Source organism: Lissotriton helveticus, chromosome 1_1 (assembly GCF_964261635.1).
Source record: "Lissotriton helveticus chromosome 1_1, aLisHel1.1, whole genome shotgun sequence".
Classification (NCBI taxonomy): domain Eukaryota; kingdom Metazoa; phylum Chordata; class Amphibia; order Caudata; family Salamandridae; genus Lissotriton; species Lissotriton helveticus.
This window is the reverse complement of record NC_136057.1, coordinates 2,050,398,198-2,050,417,594: the sequence shown is the minus strand read 5'-3', so window position 1 is coordinate 2,050,417,594 and position 19,397 is coordinate 2,050,398,198. Positions and strand designations below refer to the sequence as shown.

Here is a 19,397-nt window from a genome sequence, read left to right as displayed (position 1 = left end):
ATAAAAACTGTTTGAAACCTAGACTGAAATTTTTGCTTCTCAACCACACCTCCCCATCAGAAAAGTAAATACCACATTATATGTAAATAGTGCTCCTGGTAATTATCCCACCCGTAAACTTGATAAAAAGACTGCAAGACACTCTTCTGCTGTGATTTGTACACCCCACGGCAATGATATAAATGGTCCTTAAAAGATAAAAAAACATTTCTACCTTCACATTCCCTGCCCACCACCTTGTGACCACTGTACAGAGTTAATGGTGTTCCTACCCTCCCCTCTACTACTTTGTTTCCCCGTATTCCTTTGAAGTGCATCACAAAATGGCTGACAACAGTGAACTGTTCCCACCCAATAAAAAGCAAACTTGTACTCAGAACACTTTAGCCAATAACATGTCCATGTTGTTCTGCAGAGGAGGAGGGAATGGCTGCCAACACTTCTACTTTTGATGCTTCACAGCCAATCAACATTAAGCTTGGAAAGTACTCCTTGGAACACATCAGCCAATCAGATGTCCCTCCTAACCTGCGGAGGGGAAGTTAATGGCTGGCCACACTTCTACTTTCAATAGTTCGCAACGAATCAACATTAATCTCTGGAAGCTTCTCTTTAGAACACGTCAGCCAATCAGATGTCCCTCCTACATCGCGGAGGAGAAAGGAATAGCTGGCAACACTTCTACTTTCAATGGTTTGCAACCAATTAACATTAAGCTCTGGAAGGTCCTCATTAGAACATGTGAACCAATCAGATGTCCTTACTACTCTGTGGAAGGAAAGGGAATGGAATGGCTGGAAACACTTCTACTTTCAATGGTTCGCAGCCAATGAACATTAGGCTTTTTGTTGGAACACCTCAGCCAATTAAACGTTAATTTTGTTCCGCGCACAGGTAGAGAACACGCCTTCCCACATATTATTAAATTTCCTGTAACAAAGTGACACTATCCGGGATAAAAGTGAACACTGCATTATAAGTAAACATTATTCCACATTATGTTAAAGGAAGTCCACAATACGGCGCATTGTTGTTTTCCCGATATAATTTCCACTGCCTACTGAATCCCCCTCCCAACATGAGTCAAGTTCGGGGGCTGCGGGAGCCACAGCGGCCCCCGCTATTATTTTTTAAGAAATGCACCCGGGACCTAGACCACCCAGTGGTAACTAGGTCCTAACTATAACTACCTATAATTAACTACTTACTGGTAGTCGCCAGTAGGTAGTTATAGTTAGGACCTAGTTACCATAGGAAAAAGGCAACATTCTATTCCCAATAACTTTGGCACCGACTGACGAATTGTGGCGTAATTTTAATAACAAATTATTTGTGGATATCAGCTCCTATGTTGAAAGTTAGGGGTGATTCATTAAGGGGGGCCGAGAAAAGAGGGGGGGGTCCCAAAACGTGTTTTCTCCATGTTAATTTCTGTAGGAAACTTTAGACAAGGCTACAGGTCGAACGGGTGAACGGAATTACTCCAAATTGAAGAGGGAGAAGGTTCTTGGTCTAGAAGGCACGCTTTTGTTTATTTAGTGTAAATTTGTTCAGTAATTTTGGAGAAATATCAAAATTTACAAATATCAATATTTGGGAATTCTGCCATCTGATTGGCTAAGGCGTTACGAGCACGAGCTTGCTGCTGATTGACTGCAATCGGTGCGAGCGATTGCAATTAGGAAGTGTTGGCCACCATTTTGTGATTCCGTTGAAGCGAGTAAGGGGAAAAATGGGTGAAAAAAGTGGGCAGGAGAAGGGTAGGAGCCCTGTAACCTCTGTGGGGTGTTTAGGGGGTGTTATAGAGGGGGTGCGAAGCAAAGTATTCACCCCTACTGATGTAAGAGTGATCGTCTACGGAAATTAAGTGAGGTATTGCCTAGAGTCTGATGCTGCTAAGGTGAGCTGGTGCGGGACTCTGGGATTAAAGCGTGAGCCCAAATTGTGTGTCTTATGCTGTGAAGTCATGTGCCGTTGCGGCTGCACTACACTTGTGGAAGTAGTGTCAGCATGTGTTTATAACTACTAGGATGAACTACTGACCTGTACTGGTCTGAAAGTCCTGGGGTACGGAAAATATGTGTGGTAATGTCTAGAGTCCCATGCTGCTAAGCTGAGCTGCTGCCGGACTCGGAAGTGCGAAGGTACATTTGCGCTTATAAAATTAATTCTGTATTTATGAAGTGCAAACTATTCACTCCAACGAGTGTGATGGCGCTGGGGGCATAAGCTGAGATGCTGACAGACTTGGGGATGAAAGCATGAGTCCAAACTGTGTGTCATATGCTGTGAAGTTTTACTTATGACAAAAGTATGGAACACCTGAAGCCATCTTGATTGGAATAAAGTGGTAACACTTAAAACAGTTAATTTGCAAGGGAACAAAATGAGGAGCTTCATTTTGCCATAGAAATTATGATTAGGGCACATTTTGACTTCTCAAATCCTATTTCATTTAAATATTCTAACATGCAGACTGAAAAATATACTTTCGGAACGAGCAGCAGACTTCTCTGGTGAGCAGTGGCAGAGGATCAACCTTTGTGACCCACACCTGAAATTCAGCACCAACATCAGTACCTCCAAAATTGAGTTTTTAGATGTCTGGATTCAGGTTACCAACCAACTTATTGAAGATACTCTATACACTAAACCTACGGCACATAATACCCTTCTTTAATATGAAAGCTTTCACGCCCGGAGCCAGAAGAATAGTATACCCTTTAGCCAATTCTGAATTTCATGCACAGTTCTAACAGGGTTTTGAGATATGTAAATTCTGAAACCCCTTTGGGTTATTTAGTATCAGAGGGCTGTGTCCTTTTAGATCTATCTACTGTAGCTAGACAGGGCAGGAATGTATTTGTTAAACTGGGGGATTTCCTGTTGGGTGATAGGTGGAAAGTCTGGGATGAGGTACAGTCAATGGTGTTATATGACAAAAGTTTGCCACAGTGGTGCTACGGTTCTTTATTTAAGGTGCTGCAAAAGACTGTCTCTCAAGAACTGGAGTCCAAGAAGGAGGTAGTTTTGAATTTGCTGGGTAATTTAGGAGCTAAGAAGATAGGGTTGTTGAACCAATACTTGCTATCTAGTGAGAAAGCAGATTGTATGCCCAAATGTTTTCAAAAACGGCTCTGGGAAGAAACCAGTGAATAATGAATATCTAAAGGTGATTGGTTAAAAATCAATCTGTTTAAGTTCTCAACAATGAGTGTGGCTAATTTCTGCAAGATGCAGTATTTTGCCAAATGGTTGGTATGTCGAACTCTCCAATTTTTGCATGAAGTAAATCAGAGGTGCATGAACCAATGCTGTAGATGTGGATCATCAGGTGGAGGATGGTGGGTCCACCTAGTCTTGTTTTGCAATAAGCTCAAAGGCCTATGGGTAGGTATTTATAGGTTTTTAGAAGTTTTACTTAGGATTTATTTACAGTAAAATGATAAGATTGCAGAAGCTCTTGTTTATTGCTATGTTGGTGGCTAGTTCACTGATCCTCCAGAATTGGAGGTCTGACTTTGTTCCCTGCTATGCCGACTGGTATGAGAAAATGAACATCGTTTAGGGATGAGAAACGCTGTTTGCGCTAAGATTTGGCAATATATAAAGGCATGTGGCAGTATTTGGAAACCCTGGATAAAAAAGGAAGCTCTGTGGGAGATTGAGGATAGAGGACAGGGATAGGACAACAAGGCCGGTCATTGGTTTACTTGTGTACGCTTCTCTTTCTGGTTTTTATACTGTATCTTAAATGTATTTGAAAGTCTTCTGATGAATGAACTAATCTATGTTTATGTATTTATGATAGAAATTAAAGTTGTGTATAGAAATCTTGGCAAAGTACAATGTATTATTCATTTTGTATTTATATATTTATCATTTGCATGATTGATTGTATTTGTATACTATAAAACTGTACCTCGAAATACTTTTTTTTTAAAGAGACAATGACCATATCAATGATCTCCTACTTAAATAATGACGTATATGCATGTGTGGGTTACTGCCACTCTTGTTTTTTTCTGAGAAGCACTCAATTGGATTGTTTTGAGGTTATAAAACTAACCTTTAAATGCAGTTAACAGAGTGTGGATCATATATAAAGAGATACCAGTTATGTTGTTTGATTGTTTTGGTCACACGACACTATAAGCCATGTTAAAATCTATTCATGTTGTTTCAAATTAAACATTCAGATGGTTTGTCTCACACTGTCAAAGTCACACTGCAAGATAATGTCTGTATCCTTTGTAGCTTCAATGCACTGATGTGTAGAATGCCTTGTGTCTATCATCTCATCTTTATAATTTAATTTCCACATTGCAACCATTCCATTACCTTCTGAGAGAGGAGAATATTTCACAACTGTAATTATGATATCCAGCTGTTTTCCCACAAATATGCTGATGACACTCAGATATTTTTAAAGCATTAACAAGCTACATTCTAGACACTCTAGCATAAAAAATCTGGGAATCATATTATCTGGCCTACCTGTTATGTTGACTAATCCAACCTGATGGTGCTAAGTTAAAAACGTCCCCTGAATATGCTTCCATGTGAGTACAGGGCCTTCAAGATCAGTCAGAGACTGCTTCATTCTAGTGTGGGAGAATTTTAAAGACTGCTGGAGTATTCTCTAAAACATCTCCTCTCATCCTATTCCTCTTGATAGTTCCACTATTGTTGGTACTTTTGATCACTCAATCTTACAATCCTCTTTTTTCCAAAAGTCTGTCACTCATACTACTCCAATAGCTGTCTTTTTGACTACACAACTGTAAACAAGCAGCATACTGCTCCATTAAATTTTCAACTACCTCAGCATTTTGCTACTGTATCCTAAAGGGTGGTGTCTTGGGTCTACTTCTTTTTACTATTAGTGCCACCCCTTCATTTCCCCAATGTCATTTTTGGACTTTACAGTCATTGCTCCAAATATATATGTTAGGTTATTCTTTCCTTTTAGTTACTTGATACCTTTATCAGTAACTGGGTTTTCAAACATCTGCCTGTTTTTTCATCACTGAAATGTCCACCCATGCACTCCACCTTAACCCAAGAAACCCAGATACCGTAGTCTTTAATGCTTCATCTCTTTACACATGCCCTTAAAAATCTTCCATATTTTTACCTTCCACGCTTTTTTGGTGACCTCTCCTAAGCTTGCTTTTTACTGTGATTCACCAATGTCCCCATCAATGTATTTTACTTCTTCCTCTTCCGGTTTCGATCTTTATAATTTTCCCAATGTTACTTATTTGTCATGTTTATATCTACCTAACCCTCATTTCAGTTCTCATTCTATACCATATTGAGAAATGCTCTGCTCTTCAGATTGAGCTTCCTTCACACTTTTATTCTCCACCCCATTTAATCTATAATATGTTTCGAATTGTCTTCCCCTCTGTGTATGCGTCAATCTCTACCTCACTTACTGCTCGGTGATGGCTTGCATGCTTCTTGTCCTGACACCTAATTTCTAATAAATGTTTCTCCATTCTTTACTACGTTATTTTACATCCTTATTTTTGTTAAGCATTTGACAGAAGTCCTATATAAATAGAAAAAAAATAGAAATAAATTACTTCCTCCGAATAAATGTACTCATTTCCGGCTAGATGACAAGTGGAACTGAGACAAAATCTACAGTCTCCACATAAGTATGAAAAGAAAGAAAATCTAAAGAATGTTGATTATTCACCCCATGGATTATCTGGGGCATAAAAAGGATAATGTGAAAACTCTAGTCTACTCACTGAAGTAATGTAACAATGAAATTTTGTATACCAAAGGGAATCAATTTACTTTGATCTATGAGCAATTTGAGGTACTCGGAACATTGATTCATAAATATGTGAAGGTTAACAGTAACATTTGATAATAGTTTATAGTTTATTTTTAAGTAACAATTGAGTGATTAAGCAAAAACACAACAATTACATGGACATGACACCATTTACAGTTTGGATAACCAGAAAGATAGACATATTGGGGTCGATTCCGATCCGGTAAAATCCCCGTCCGTACGAATCGTATCCGGAGCCGTTTCCGTACGACTCGTACAGACGCCGTACGACCGGACGATTCCGATCGGCCGACCCGGACGCGATTCGTACGGTACACGTCGATTCGTACGGAAAAACGCATGATCACCTACACACCGTATGGCGCGTACCCCCCATGATCGCAGGGGTACGCGCCGTACCCCTGTGGTCATGCGGGGTACGTGCCGTACACCCAGCGTACATGGGGTACGTGCCGTACACCCACTGTACATGGGGTACGGTGCGTACCCCATGTACGCTGGGTGTACGGCACGTACCCCGCATGACCACAGGGGTACGGCGCGTACCCCTGCGATCATGGGGGGTACATGCCGTACCCGGGGGGGCCTTCCGTACCTGTTTCGGCACGAACTCTGCGTTTACGACTGTTTTTGGCTCCCGTAGGAAAAGGGTCGTAAGGCGCGTACCCGACACGGATCGTACTTGCTGGGTCGTAAAAACGTGCCCCGATGTCGCGTACTGCGGGTTCCGAGTGAGATTCGTACGGAGATTTGAGTCGTACGGAGTCCTGTACGACTCGTACGGAGTTCGGCACCTAGTACGGATCGTACTTCATCGTACGTACGGGACGTCTACGGATACGATTCGTACGGGGAAAAAACTCTCCGTACGACCATTCGGAGCGCATTTTACCGGATCGGAATCGACACCATTGTATGTTAAATATAAAAGTGGGAGCTCTATGGATGATAGGAAAAATAATCACTGAGCCTAATAGCTTCATATCCATCTACCCCTTCCACGATGAACAGTAAATAAGAAAAAAGATAGAAAAAAGAAATAGAAACATCGCCATGTGATTCTTTTAACTGGTTAGATTTCGATATATTCCTTAGGGGTGATAACATTGATAACCAGTGTCTATGTTTTCAAAGAAAGTTATAATAAAAATAACAAGCAGCACAGAAATGTGTATAAACACGTTACTGTTCCTCTATGTCTCATTGCTCCACTAAATTCTAAAAAGAAAAAGAGTCTTCAAAAGTGGTGGTAATATTAAGAACGAAATATAAGGTTCAGACCCAATATTAAGATTTTAGGATAGTTTATTCTTCCGCAGCCACAAATACAATTTGTTCCATATTAGTTGGTTGTTACTGTCAATTAGGTGTGAACCATTGAACGTGATATTTTCAGCTCTACATGTAAAAATGTTCCATATTTTCTAAAAATAAAAAACAATGGCATGTGCTAGAATGAGAGTATAAATGTGAATATAAATACATATAAATGAGCATATGAAAGTGGGAACCACTGTTGCATAGCATTAGAAGGAAGAAAGAGAAGTAACAGACAAAAAAACCAGAAGTGAGATGACTGATTCAGAGCGAAGTCTATTGCTTTGGATACCTCCAAATATTATCACTGTTTTAAGCCACTGGAACATATTGTCCTGTGGTGTTCTATATGCTAGTGATGAATATTCCTTTTTCATAAAAAAGTTTCACTCAGGGGCGGCTCCTCCGCTAAGGCAGTGGTGCGTCGCCCCACTGCTCCGTGAGCAGTTTAAAAAGGAAAAATTATATAATATTACCTCAATGTTAATTATCATTGATTTTTTCATACTGGCTTAGGTGTATGGCGGGGCTGAGCTGGCCACAGCAGAGCAATGGTAGGAGTGGTGGGCACTTTTTAAGCTGAGAGCAGCGTCGTGATTGGCTAGAGGAGCCTGTGTCTTTCCTGCTTCTTGCGTGTCGATGACCAAAGATGACAAGGAGGCAATGGCCGGCCTGCAGGTAATTGTTTTTGTTTTTTAATTTCCCCCACCAACCCTGGAAAGCAGCAGCTGCCACTGGTTCAATTCGGAATTGATATAATTAGATGTGAATAGTTCACAGTCTTTCTGGAAAGTTCTCTACTATAACTCAACAGATCTCAAACAAAAAGAGTGGAATATGACTTAACATTTAGCTCTGATTACCATTACAAGAACACCAAAGAGAAAATTGAATGACTATTCAGAGACACATTAATGGGGTTAATTTGCTAAGAAACTTTCACACTGTTGCTTTTCTGAACAGTGATATTAGTGTACTGAATTTAAATCAATTATGTATTCAATGAACAACCACACTATGCATCATTGATCAAGTTTCTATGATATTTTTTGCTTTCTTTTTAATATTCTTATTATATTTTTACCTCTAAATTCATTATTTTTGTAAGGATATGAGCATTGAAAGAAAACCAAAGAAAGTTCTAAAAAAAGATTCCTCTGGTTTATCGGCAATTTGCAAGTTATGAGACATTCAGTAATGATTATGCTAAGAGGTCCCAAAAAAATTTCACCAATTTAAATACATACCCCTCCCGAACATATATAGATCAAGCTGTCTTAACTATTTTTTGGGCACAGTTCTGCTGTGGAGAACTGTTATCATATGATAGCGCTTCATACTATTTGATATATTCTGCAGATATTTCATGTACACAGCAAACAAAAAGTGTGTTTCACTGTCATTAAATAATAATATTAGATCTAACATACTTGAAGAGCAGCTTCAGTGCAAACTTCCGTAGTTATGCAGTGCCTCTGCAGCAAGGATCCATAGGTCAGAACTGTTACTTTGTAGAGCGTGGGAGTGTGTAGAGCATTAATTTTCTTCAGTAGCATCTGCGAATAAAGAAAAATGCAACATTACAAAATTGATAAAACAAGCAGAATCGGTAGTAACATGTCCACCTCTGCATTTCATCAATAAAAGCATTTTCTTAAGCACAGTATTTGAATCTGCCTTGTAAAACCTCATTAAGAATTCCTGTCAGTCTTCTAACCCTGTTTTTTATTGATGAAAGAAACTTCACAAATGCATAATGCAGCATATGATAAGAGTGTATGTATTAAAGTTAAATTACTGTTTTAGAGTTAGGTGGTTAATGAATGTCATTAATTAAAGGATGAAATGCTAACTACATAGCAGAATCTACTGGCATAATTTTCTGAACATTATCATCTTTATGATGAAGGAAATGCTGCAGAGGGATTCTTAGATGGATTCTCCTTTGAATGTAGCATTTCCTTCAGAAATTGTATGATTTTTCGCAACAGGGATTTCTAAATCAGGTACTTAAAATATGCGTATGTATAATGCAATCAAAGTAAATCTTCAATCAATCAAGGGTTTGTAAAGCACACTACTTATCCTTTAGGCACAGGGGGGGTGCAACTCTGTTGGGCAAATTCAAAGAGCTTTTCTTGATTGGTGCAGTGTTGGGCTCCGCCGGAGTTGAAGGGGGAGATCCTTCCAGGTCTTGGCTGCGAGGTAGGAGAAGTACCTTCCACCCTCTCTGTTTCTGTAGAGGAGTGGGATGGTGGCTAGGGAGAGGTCGACTGAGAGGAGGTTTCTCTTGGGGACATGAAAGGAGAGGCTGTTGTTGAGGTATTGTGGTCCGATGTTGTAGAGGGCCTTGTAGGCATACAGAAGCAGCTCAAAAGTTATTCTTCTTTCGATGTGGAGCCAGTGGAGGTCACAGAGGAGTTGGGTGATGTGGTTGTGCCATGAAATATCGAGGATTTGTCTGGCTGTGGGGTTCTGGACGGTCTGGAGATTGCAGAGCAATTTTGTGTTGATTCCTGCATAGAGGGCGTTTCTGTAGTCCAGTCTACTGGTGATGAGGGTGTGAGTGACTGTTTTCCTGGGGTCGTAGGGTATCCATTTGAATGCTTTACATAGTATGTGGAGGGTGTTGTTGAAGCATGCTTAGGAGACTGCGTTGATCTGGCGATCCATAGTGAGCGATGAGTCCAAAAAGATGCCAAAGTTGTGTGCACGGTTGTAGTGAATGAGCCACTTTAGTGGTCTGATGATCTTTGATGACCCTCGATCACCACCATTGTGAACTGACTTTAGTGTGCTATGTTACTTTAGCCTTAATGTAGGATGGTCTTGCATTGCAATAATCTTGCCAAAGAATAGAAGGTAGGGGATGTCAAGGTGCAGTGTTGTTGGTGATGGTGCACACAGGTGCTCCATAGTGGATACTGAGGGATTAAGTGCATAGTGTTATTTGAGTTAGGTGAATTATGACTTTAGCCTATTGGCTTTGATGTTGTATAATAGCCTTCTGCTTTCCAAGTAGTAGAGGCCTATGCTTGAGCAACTCCATATTCTAAACTGCAGCCATCTTCTGAGCCTCTGTAGGTGAGAGGTTATATTTTAGATTACATGTGTTGTCCACCAGTAGTGAACCAGACAGGACCGGTTCTTATCGGGTGGAATGTGCTCTCTTCGTGCCGAGTCAGAGCAAAACGCTTGGCCAGCTGCTTGTTGTGCTCTTGGTACGAGGTGGTACAGGAATCCAGTGAGAACTGTGGGCGGAGTTAGCTAGAAACTTCGATGGAGAGCTGCATTCCATATTAGAGAAAGGGGTCCGAGAGAGATTCTGAGATGCTGAGAGCTGGAGAGATGCTGAGATGCTGGTATGGTGTTTTGGCGGTCTGAGGATACATCACGGTGCAGACGTGCAGTCGTGTTTGTGCAACAGAGAGTCCAGAACCAACCAGTGAGGGAAAGAGAGACGGACCCTTCTTCAGATGCCAAGACGCCTAAGATTATGGTGAGGTGTTCGATGTATATCTAACTTTATCTAACTATGCTTTTATTTTCAGGCTCTATGTATATCTATGTGCTGATGATTGCTGCTAATGTTTACTGTGATGTTTAGTTATTTCTTTCTTTTGTCATCCTATTATCATGTAATAAAGAAACCCTAGAGCATATCATTTGTTGGTATTCCTTGTGAGGGAAGGTTGGGACCCTTTTTTACCAAGTACTTACAGAGGGATGGGTGATTCCCCTCTAATGGGTAATTGTTGATACGGACGGGAAAGTGCCTCCCATCAGGGATGTCTAAATTACATTGCCAGGAGGAGCATGCGTTGTTTACCCTCTCGGAAAGGGAGGTGTTGTGACTTGTTATTTGCGAGCTCCTCAGCAATGGTCTTATATGTTGTCAGTGTTTATTCCTTTCTTGTGTAAGTATTGTGAAATGTGGTGTCTTTCTGGAACCGGAGAAAGGATGTGGTAAGTAATGACCTGGTGACTGACAGAAGCACCAAAACGTACAGAGAAGTAGGTCGTTACAACGGTCTGTTGGGGTGGGTGGGCTATTGAGGGCAGGGGGCCACGAGGTGTCATCCCATGCAGAAGGGGTGGAGCTGAGGATGAAGACTTCTGTTTTCCCTTAGTTGAGTTTCACACAGCTTTCTTCATCCAGGTTGCGACATCTTTCATCCCTTCTTGGAAGTTGTGCCTGGGATGTCGGGTTCCTTGATGAGGAAGAGAATGGTCTGGGTGTCATCAGCGTAGGAGATGATGTTGAGCCCATGGTTTTTGATGTTGCGAGGGGGGCCATGTTGACGTTGAAGAGGGTGTGGCTGATTGAGGATCCTTGGGTACTCCGCATCTGGTCCAGGAAGGGCTGGAGTCTTATTCTCTGTGTTCTGCCCGTGAGGAATGAGCGTATTCAGTCTAGGGCCTTTCCATGGATGCCGGTTTAGTGGAGACTGGTGGCTGGTGTGCTGTGGGAAACAGTGTTTAAAGCTGCTGAAAGGTCCTGGAGGATGAGGGCAGCCGTTTGACCTTGGTCGAAGAGGGCGCAAGGAGGGCAGTCTCGGTGCTGTGGTTGCTGCAGGGTCTGGATTGGGAGGTGTTTAGGATGTTGTTTGCTTTGATGAAGTATGCTAGCTGGGTGTTGACTGCTTTTTGGATGACCTTGGCTGCGAAAGGAAGCAGCGAGATGGACCTGAAGTTTATAGGGTAAATCGGGTCTGCGAAGTGTTTTTCTAGGAGGGGATTGACTTTGGTGTGTTTCCAGTTGTCGGGAATGTGACGGTCTTGAGGGAGCAGTTGATGATTCAACATTGCTCGGGTACGATTGCTGTGGTGGCCCTGTGGAAAATGTGTGGTATGCAAAGAGCTTGAAGGTGCTCTGGAGTGGATGCTCTTCATGGTCTTTAGGGTGTCTTCTGTCATGAGTGGGGTCCAGGTAAGCAGAGTATGTTGAGTGGTGTCACTGTGGGTGGGGGTTGAGGCAGTGCAGACGTCTTGGTCATCAAAGATGTCGTAGAGCATCTTGATCTTGAGGTGAAAGATGGAGCTAGGTCTGTCGCAGAGGTCTTGGGAGGGAGGGACATCTTTAGTTTTTCTGTTGGGTTTGGCAAATTCCTGAATGATGGAGAAGAGTTCCTCGGAGTTGTGGGCATTGGAGTGGAATCTGTCTTGGAGAAAGTTCTTTGTGGATTAGATGAGTTGGTGGTGTGCCATGGTGGCTGTTTTGTAGGCGGTGTGTGTTTCTGGAGTTTTGCTATTTCTCCACATCTTTTCCAGTCGTCGACAGGAGCGCTTGGATTCTTGGAGTGCTGTGGTGAACCCGTTTTCTTTCTTGTTGTGATATCTTGTAATCTTTTGGAGGGTGGAGAGTGTGTTGGCGCAGTTGGCAATCATTGGTGGAGGTTGTTTGTCGCGGTGTTGGTGTCTGTCGTAGTTGGGGTTGGAGAGCAAGTTAGGAAAGAGGTGAGGTGCTGAACTAGGGCTACCGGTTCTATGGTATTTATATCTTTAACATTTTCATCTGAATATATCCATATTTATTTTGCGTTAGTGTAAAAAACGAGCTGCATCAGGAATATTCCCATGTTTATTTAAATGTGTTTATTCATTTTGAATGCCCAATAGGTTTTAACTATTTACAGTATAATACCATAATCTTAAATCATTTGCATTGTAGAACAGCTTAAACAGGTGTGCTGCTGCAATTACTTAAGCTTCATTAGGATTTTTTTTTTACCTCACCTACCTGTCAGTCAGCACGCATGATTGAGGGTACTAGGAATCGTCAAGTAGAAAACCTATTTTCTCTATGATGCCATATTTAATAATAACTAGAAAAAGGTAAATGGATCATTCTCTATCTGTATTTATCTGAAAATTCTGTACAAATGGAAAACCTTGAGACTTAATCTTAACCTATCAAGTACCAACAATGCATTGCTGTTCCCGTATGCCTAATGCCAAAACATTGCGAAATTGTTACATATATTAAGAGTAATGTGTCTGTGTCATGATAACATTCACAAATCTACCATGTTCAGTGGGTTTTTAGGATCAAGGAGGAATTCCATAAATTGTGCCACTAAGTAATGATGTTATAAAGTAGTCCGTTACATTTAGCAAGCTCTAAATGCCATTTCTTAAAAGTTAGTGTAACAAATTCAAACAAATTAATTGCTATTGTTTAATCTTCTGTGCTACCTATGTGCTGGAAACTACCTCTTTTGCATAGCCACCCACATTTATGTGGACTTAGGCTTCTGTTTTTGAACTCTGCACACTCTGTTTTTGCTGTCTGGGCCTCAGTGTATGTGCTCTGACCCTTAAAACATGTTAAAACTGGCCAGTATCAAATTGTACATTTAATTTTCAAAAGAAGTTGATGTCAGAAAATGCACAAATGGCATAGAAGGTAAAATGTCATATCTCCCATCCCCTTCTTTGGATTTGAATTTTAGTCATTATAGTGTTATTTTTCTTATTTATGTTTACTTACTTTTCAGAAATTCGTTCCGGGATTTCTATTGAGTTGTGCTCTGACTTCTTGACTTTTCTTTGTTTCTAAACACTTCATACATTTTCCAAAGTTATGTCTGTCTGCTCTGTGCCATTGCTACCAGTGGTTGAGCCCAGGTTCAAATGACTGAAATTGTGTGTTTGAGAGTTACAGGAATTGGAGATGTATTACTTGGGAAGAAGTCACATACTTCTCAACTACGAATGAGGCCTGGGCAGAGCTCAGAATGTTTCACTTTGTGGAATTTCGAGTAGTTGCCAAAAACGCTCTGTCAAATTCCAAGGAGTTTCACAACTAAGCAGGGTAGTGAGTGACCTGGTTCCTGACCCACAGAAGCACACACAGCAAGAGATCTCCACACAGAGAGAATGCCATGAGATTTTTGCATTGGTGTGACACTTTCCTGAGACGTTGTCACACAGAGACAGCCCTGAGAGGCGTCACATATATCAATATTTCCCAGAGTGATTCAACCAATGTGGACTGATTCTTCTGGGACCTCTTAGTCAAAGAAACCACTCTAAGGACCCCTTCCGGCTCTAAGAAATGCCCTAGCAGATCTCAAAAGAGACCGCGGTGCACTCAGACTGTCATGATAGACCCAGCAAAACAGCCGGCTTATTCTACAACCACGGCAGAGAGGAGGGCAAGAAGGGGGAGGGAAAGTCGGCATGAGAGGAGGAAAATGTATAGAAGGAAGAAGCAAGGGAGGTGAAAGGCTTGTGCCACACTTGTTCTTGCCAATAATGCATTACTTTACATGTGTGCATGTTTTTATGATTGCTGATGAATTTAGAAACAGAAGGATAGTGATACCTATGCAGTAGCTACCGGTATAGCAGACAGTACTTTCCTTTGTTCGCACCATCTTGTCTCATCAGGAACGCTGCGCCAACACTCAAAATACATTGCAGACACAGCAGCTTCCTTAGAACTTGAGCACAAAATGCAACGAAACGCACTCCTGCCGATGTTATGCGTATATCCATGAGTGATTTGATCATCAATGCACACCAGTACTTCTGGGACCTCCTACCCCACTGATGTTCTCCCTCATTGGTTTACTGTAGAGTGACTTCTATGTCTCTCTCAGCCTCCATAAATTATGCAGACTAGAGTATGGAATGCCGTTGCCTTCTTCATGATCAAACGTGGGACCAATTAGGGTTGAGCGCCATCAAACTCCGCAACATGGCGGTGAGTGAAGTTTTTGCTAAACTCCATGCTCTAAGTGTGCGGAGTGACAAAAACTCTGAACACTCCACCGGCAAAGCAGAGTTTACCACCCAGGGTCATTATTAACTCATTTTCTTACACAATTCAGAGCCTATACTCCTAAGAAAGGAGATGTGCCATGTCCAACCCTCTAATCAATGGGTTTGTTAGACCTGATGTCCTTGGTGGAGTTTCCCCTGACTTTTTTTTGTCTTCTGACCTCCTGTTTTGCTGACTTTGTTTTTGCTGACTTAATGACTCTGGGCACTTTAACACTGCTAACCAGTGCTGAAGTGCATGTGTTCCCTGCTTTAAACATGATACCATTGGTTTATCCACAATTTGCAAATTTAATTCACATGTAAGTCCCTAGTAAAGTGGGCCTGCAGCACTGATTGTATCACCCACTTCAGTAGCCCTTTCATCATGTTTCAGGCCTGGCATTGCAGAGCCAGTGTGTGCAGTTTGAAACTGCCATGTCGCTCTGGCAGGTTAACCCTCTTGCCAAGCTCAAACACTCTTTTTTACTATATATGTCACCCCTAAGGTAGGCTGTGGACAGCCCATGGGCAGGGTGCAGTGTATTTAAAAAGTAGGGCATGTACTTTTAAGTTTTACATGTCAGTGTAGTGAAAATGTCTTAAATTTGTTTTCACTACTGCAAGGCCTATCTCTCTGATAGGCTAACATTGGGCTTACCTTATTACATCTTATATGTGTAATATCCAATTAGGCAGAGATGGGACTACCAGGTTTGGTGTCTTTGTAATAACACTATAATCCCAATTTATGGTGAAGCTGGATTTTACATTGTTATTCTGAAAATGCCACTTTTCGAAAGTTGGCATTTTCTTAATTTGGCCTTTTGGTGCCTTCTGCCTGTCTCTGAATACATGTCTGGTATGGGTGACAGCTGGTCTTTGTGCATCCCCTCTAGACAGCCACACACACAGACATCTTAGGTGTTACTGATAGGCCATCCATATCCTGATTGTCCGTCCTGGGCAGGATGGAAGGGAGGAGCTGACACTTACGCCTGAATAGGCTGTGTCTTGTCCCTACACAAAGGGTTTCATACCCCCTGTAGAGAGTCTGGAGCCAGGGCAGGAAAGTCAGGAACTGTGTGCACTTCAAACACCTCCCTTCGAAGTCTCAACTAATTGAAAGGCACAACTGGGTATCAGTACTGGATTCCTGACATCACCAACTCAGTACAGTTCTGGACCTGTGGATACACTGCCAGGAAGAAGGACTGCTGTGCCGCTGAAATAACTATCATTCTGCTGGACTTCTGCTCTGCTGTGCTGACCTGCTGCCTGCTGTCCTCATTGCCTATGAGAGAAAAGGACTGGACCTCAACCTATCCAACCTAGAATCAAATTGACTCCAAGGGCTTGATGGCTTGCCTCCTGTTAGACGTCCAAGGAACAACAAAGACTTCCATCAGCTCACTTACTACACCTAGACTCTGCCAACTGAGAGTCTTGCCTTGCCAAGTGGTGTCAATCCAGTCCTGGGCCCTTGGAAGTGGGTATACTGTGCTGCAACTACCAAAATCCATGCATCCCAGTTGTTGCACCGCTCTTAACTGTCACATCTCCTTTGCGACGACTTATCAAGTGGCTGCGAGGATCAAAGGACAAGCTTCACCGTCGTTGTGGTGCAACACCTGCAGCTTCTACTCATCTTCAACTTTGCGTGGCTTGAACCCGATGCATCTCCTAAATCCAAAGAATTGATGAACACACATCGCCTCCTCTGCTCCTTACATCGGATCTCCATCGACGAAGTAAACAAGGTCCTTTTGCAGCGGGACAAGCTTGGCACCTGTATCCAACCCACGGTTCATCATGGTCAGCCTGAACTTTTTGATTTGACAGACTAGCACAACCAGATAGTCCCAGTAGGCACTTTATGCTTTTATGCACTATATTTCAAGACATTTAAAAAAATTCATAGCTACGGTTATGCTTATTGGACTTTTATCATTTTGGTATTGTTTTTGTCTGATGTCTTTATTTGTGGTATTTTCACTGTTTTCACTGTTTTACTGTTTGAAGTGCTGCACAAATACTTTACACTTTGCCTCTTAAGTTAAACCTGACTGGTCTGTGCCAAACTACCAAAGGGTGAGCACGGCTTAAGTTAGGGTGTGTATCTGACTTACCCAGACTAGGATTGTAGCTCCTACTTGGACAGAGTGCATACCTCAGCCAACCAAAAACTCCAATTTCTAAAAGGGTACTATTTAATCTGGGTGTCATGTATGAGGTCATTTTCCCCCAATGTATTGTTCTAATTAATAGATGATTGCACAGAGTCAACAATAAATCTGCCCTCTATTTAAATGTCTGTCATACATGATTTGAGAAGTTAGTTTGGGCTAGTATAAAAGAAGTCATTTGGCACCAGGAGATCTATGTTTGATTTCTACTCTAGCATTTTTATTGAAGTTATTTTTAAGGTTGCTGTGATAAACAAATCTGTGCAGTCTGACTACTTGAACATGTTGTCCTGGATTTGATGTTTATTATGTTCATGCATGATGTAAATAAACAAACATTGCCAAGTTCATTGTTGACTCCTTATCAAATGAATCAAGTAGACCTGTCTCCAGTTTCTACTAGCTGAACTAGAAGACCAATGTTCTAGTCATTGGTCTCCTCCTTAAAATATATTGTGTTCCAGAGCAACTTTTTTCCCCCATTGCCTTACTCAGTCTGCTATGTCCTTCCAAATGGGTCAACATCAATATTAAGCGCAATATAATGTGGAAAATATTATGCTTTGTTAAGTTTATTGAGGGATTTTGTACCACAATATGAACATTGTGAAATGTTTATCTGATAAATGAACCTGCTCCTGCAAAGCAACAAATAATTGCTTTTGACCAATATCATGAAGTCTGTTCTTCTTTGCTTTACCTCCTGTGGATGGATAAAAACAAATGAGGTCTCCAGTTCAAGTGTCATCATCAGTAGCATTACTCAGTTAAAGAGGTTCCGCCACTGGTTTTGACCCAAAAAATTTCAACAATGAAATCTTAAGAAAATGCTCCTTACAGGGGATCAGTCTTTTTAAGTCTTTGGAAGTGAGTTCAATGCTTCATTGGGAGCTGACTTTTTCCATCAAAATAATTGGATACCAGTGGAATTAAAGACATTTTTGGGGTATTCAGAGGGCAGCGTCGTTAGACTTGTGTTTATAAAAGCTAAAAATGCGCTTCACTGTGAATTCTGTCACAAAATTGAGCTCATTAACAAACTTTTTGTTAGTATTTGATAGAACTGGCTATTTCTGGTAGGCTAAGGCTGACGCCAAAGCCAGGCAGAAACCACCATTCTAGTCAGGGCAAGGGAGTCACACGCCAAGATAACCCCTGCTCACCCCCTTGGTAGCTTGACACGAGCAGTAAGGCTAGACTCGGAGGCAATGTGTAAAGCATTTGCGCCAGCACACAACAGCAACAACATCCTAGGCACACCACAAAAGGAACTCCACACAAGGTTATATGAAAATAACTTTTGTATTGTCAAAACACCTCAGATAGAAGTCATACATGTACATTGTGCCAACTGGCACGGGCAATATTCACAAGGGATTATGTACAAGACAGGGCCACATGGGCCACTGTCAGAATCAATACTTTTAGAAATAGAAATGCTGTCAGAAATTAGAATAAAAGGATATAAAATCACTGTAGCACAAATTAGCAAATATAAATCACAACCAGTAACTACTGGTAACAGGTAAGTACCACCTACGCAACCCTAAACACCTTAGGAGAATGTCAGGCAGGGGACCAGGACCTCACTAGGACCACCTGTACTGGAAAGAACAACCACCTAAGAATAAAATACATTTAGGGGTATCAGCAAGTACACATTACACATGATGCATCACAACATTCAGAGGTGTAGGGAAAAAGGTAAACACATGATGCATAAAAACACATTCAGCGGTGTAATAACAAGGCACATGATGCATCATAAACACATTCAGAGGTGCAGGGAAGGAAAAACACATGATGCATAAACCAACACATTCAGAGGTGTAAAATCAAGGAAGACACATGATGCATAAAAACATTCAGAGGTGCCAGACCATAACTCAATAGCGCAAAAACACATGATGCCCAAAAACATTCAGAGGTGTAAGATCAAGGTGCGTAATCATATTAAATGCATTACATTTCCTAGCACCGTATCACATTGCACAAAACTCACATTAGGCAATTACCATCACATAGATAATCACATTGCGCCTAAATAAAATCACATACCAGCCCCCATCTAATAAAGGGACTAAAGAGCCCTGTGTCCAGAATGTCAGGGCGCGCTGCCATGCAGCGCCAGTCAGGGGTGCGCCACTGGCGCAAAACCTAAACGTTGCAGGTGCCCACTACTTGCTGGGCACCTGGGAACATCCCAAGACCTAAATGGTGCAGCTGCCCACTAATTGCTGGGCAGCTGGGAATCAAAACTGCGACAGGGTCCTCACTGACCCTAAGGCGCAAACTGCGCCCACTGCTGGAGCCACACA

At 41.7% G+C, this 19,397-nt stretch overlaps 1 protein-coding gene across 1 annotated transcript in view; it reads right to left on the bottom strand.

Annotated features, from left to right (window-relative positions):
* The window catches only part of LOC144766461 (vitellogenin-1-like), a 1,095,729-nt gene that overhangs the window by 698,381 nt on the left and 377,951 nt on the right, over positions 1-19,397 (bottom strand). The window contains exon 10 of the mRNA XM_078650353.1: positions 8,560-8,685. Coding sequence (XP_078506479.1) covers positions 8,560-8,685 — 126 coding nt within the window. The remainder of the gene's footprint in view (positions 1-8,559; positions 8,686-19,397) is intronic.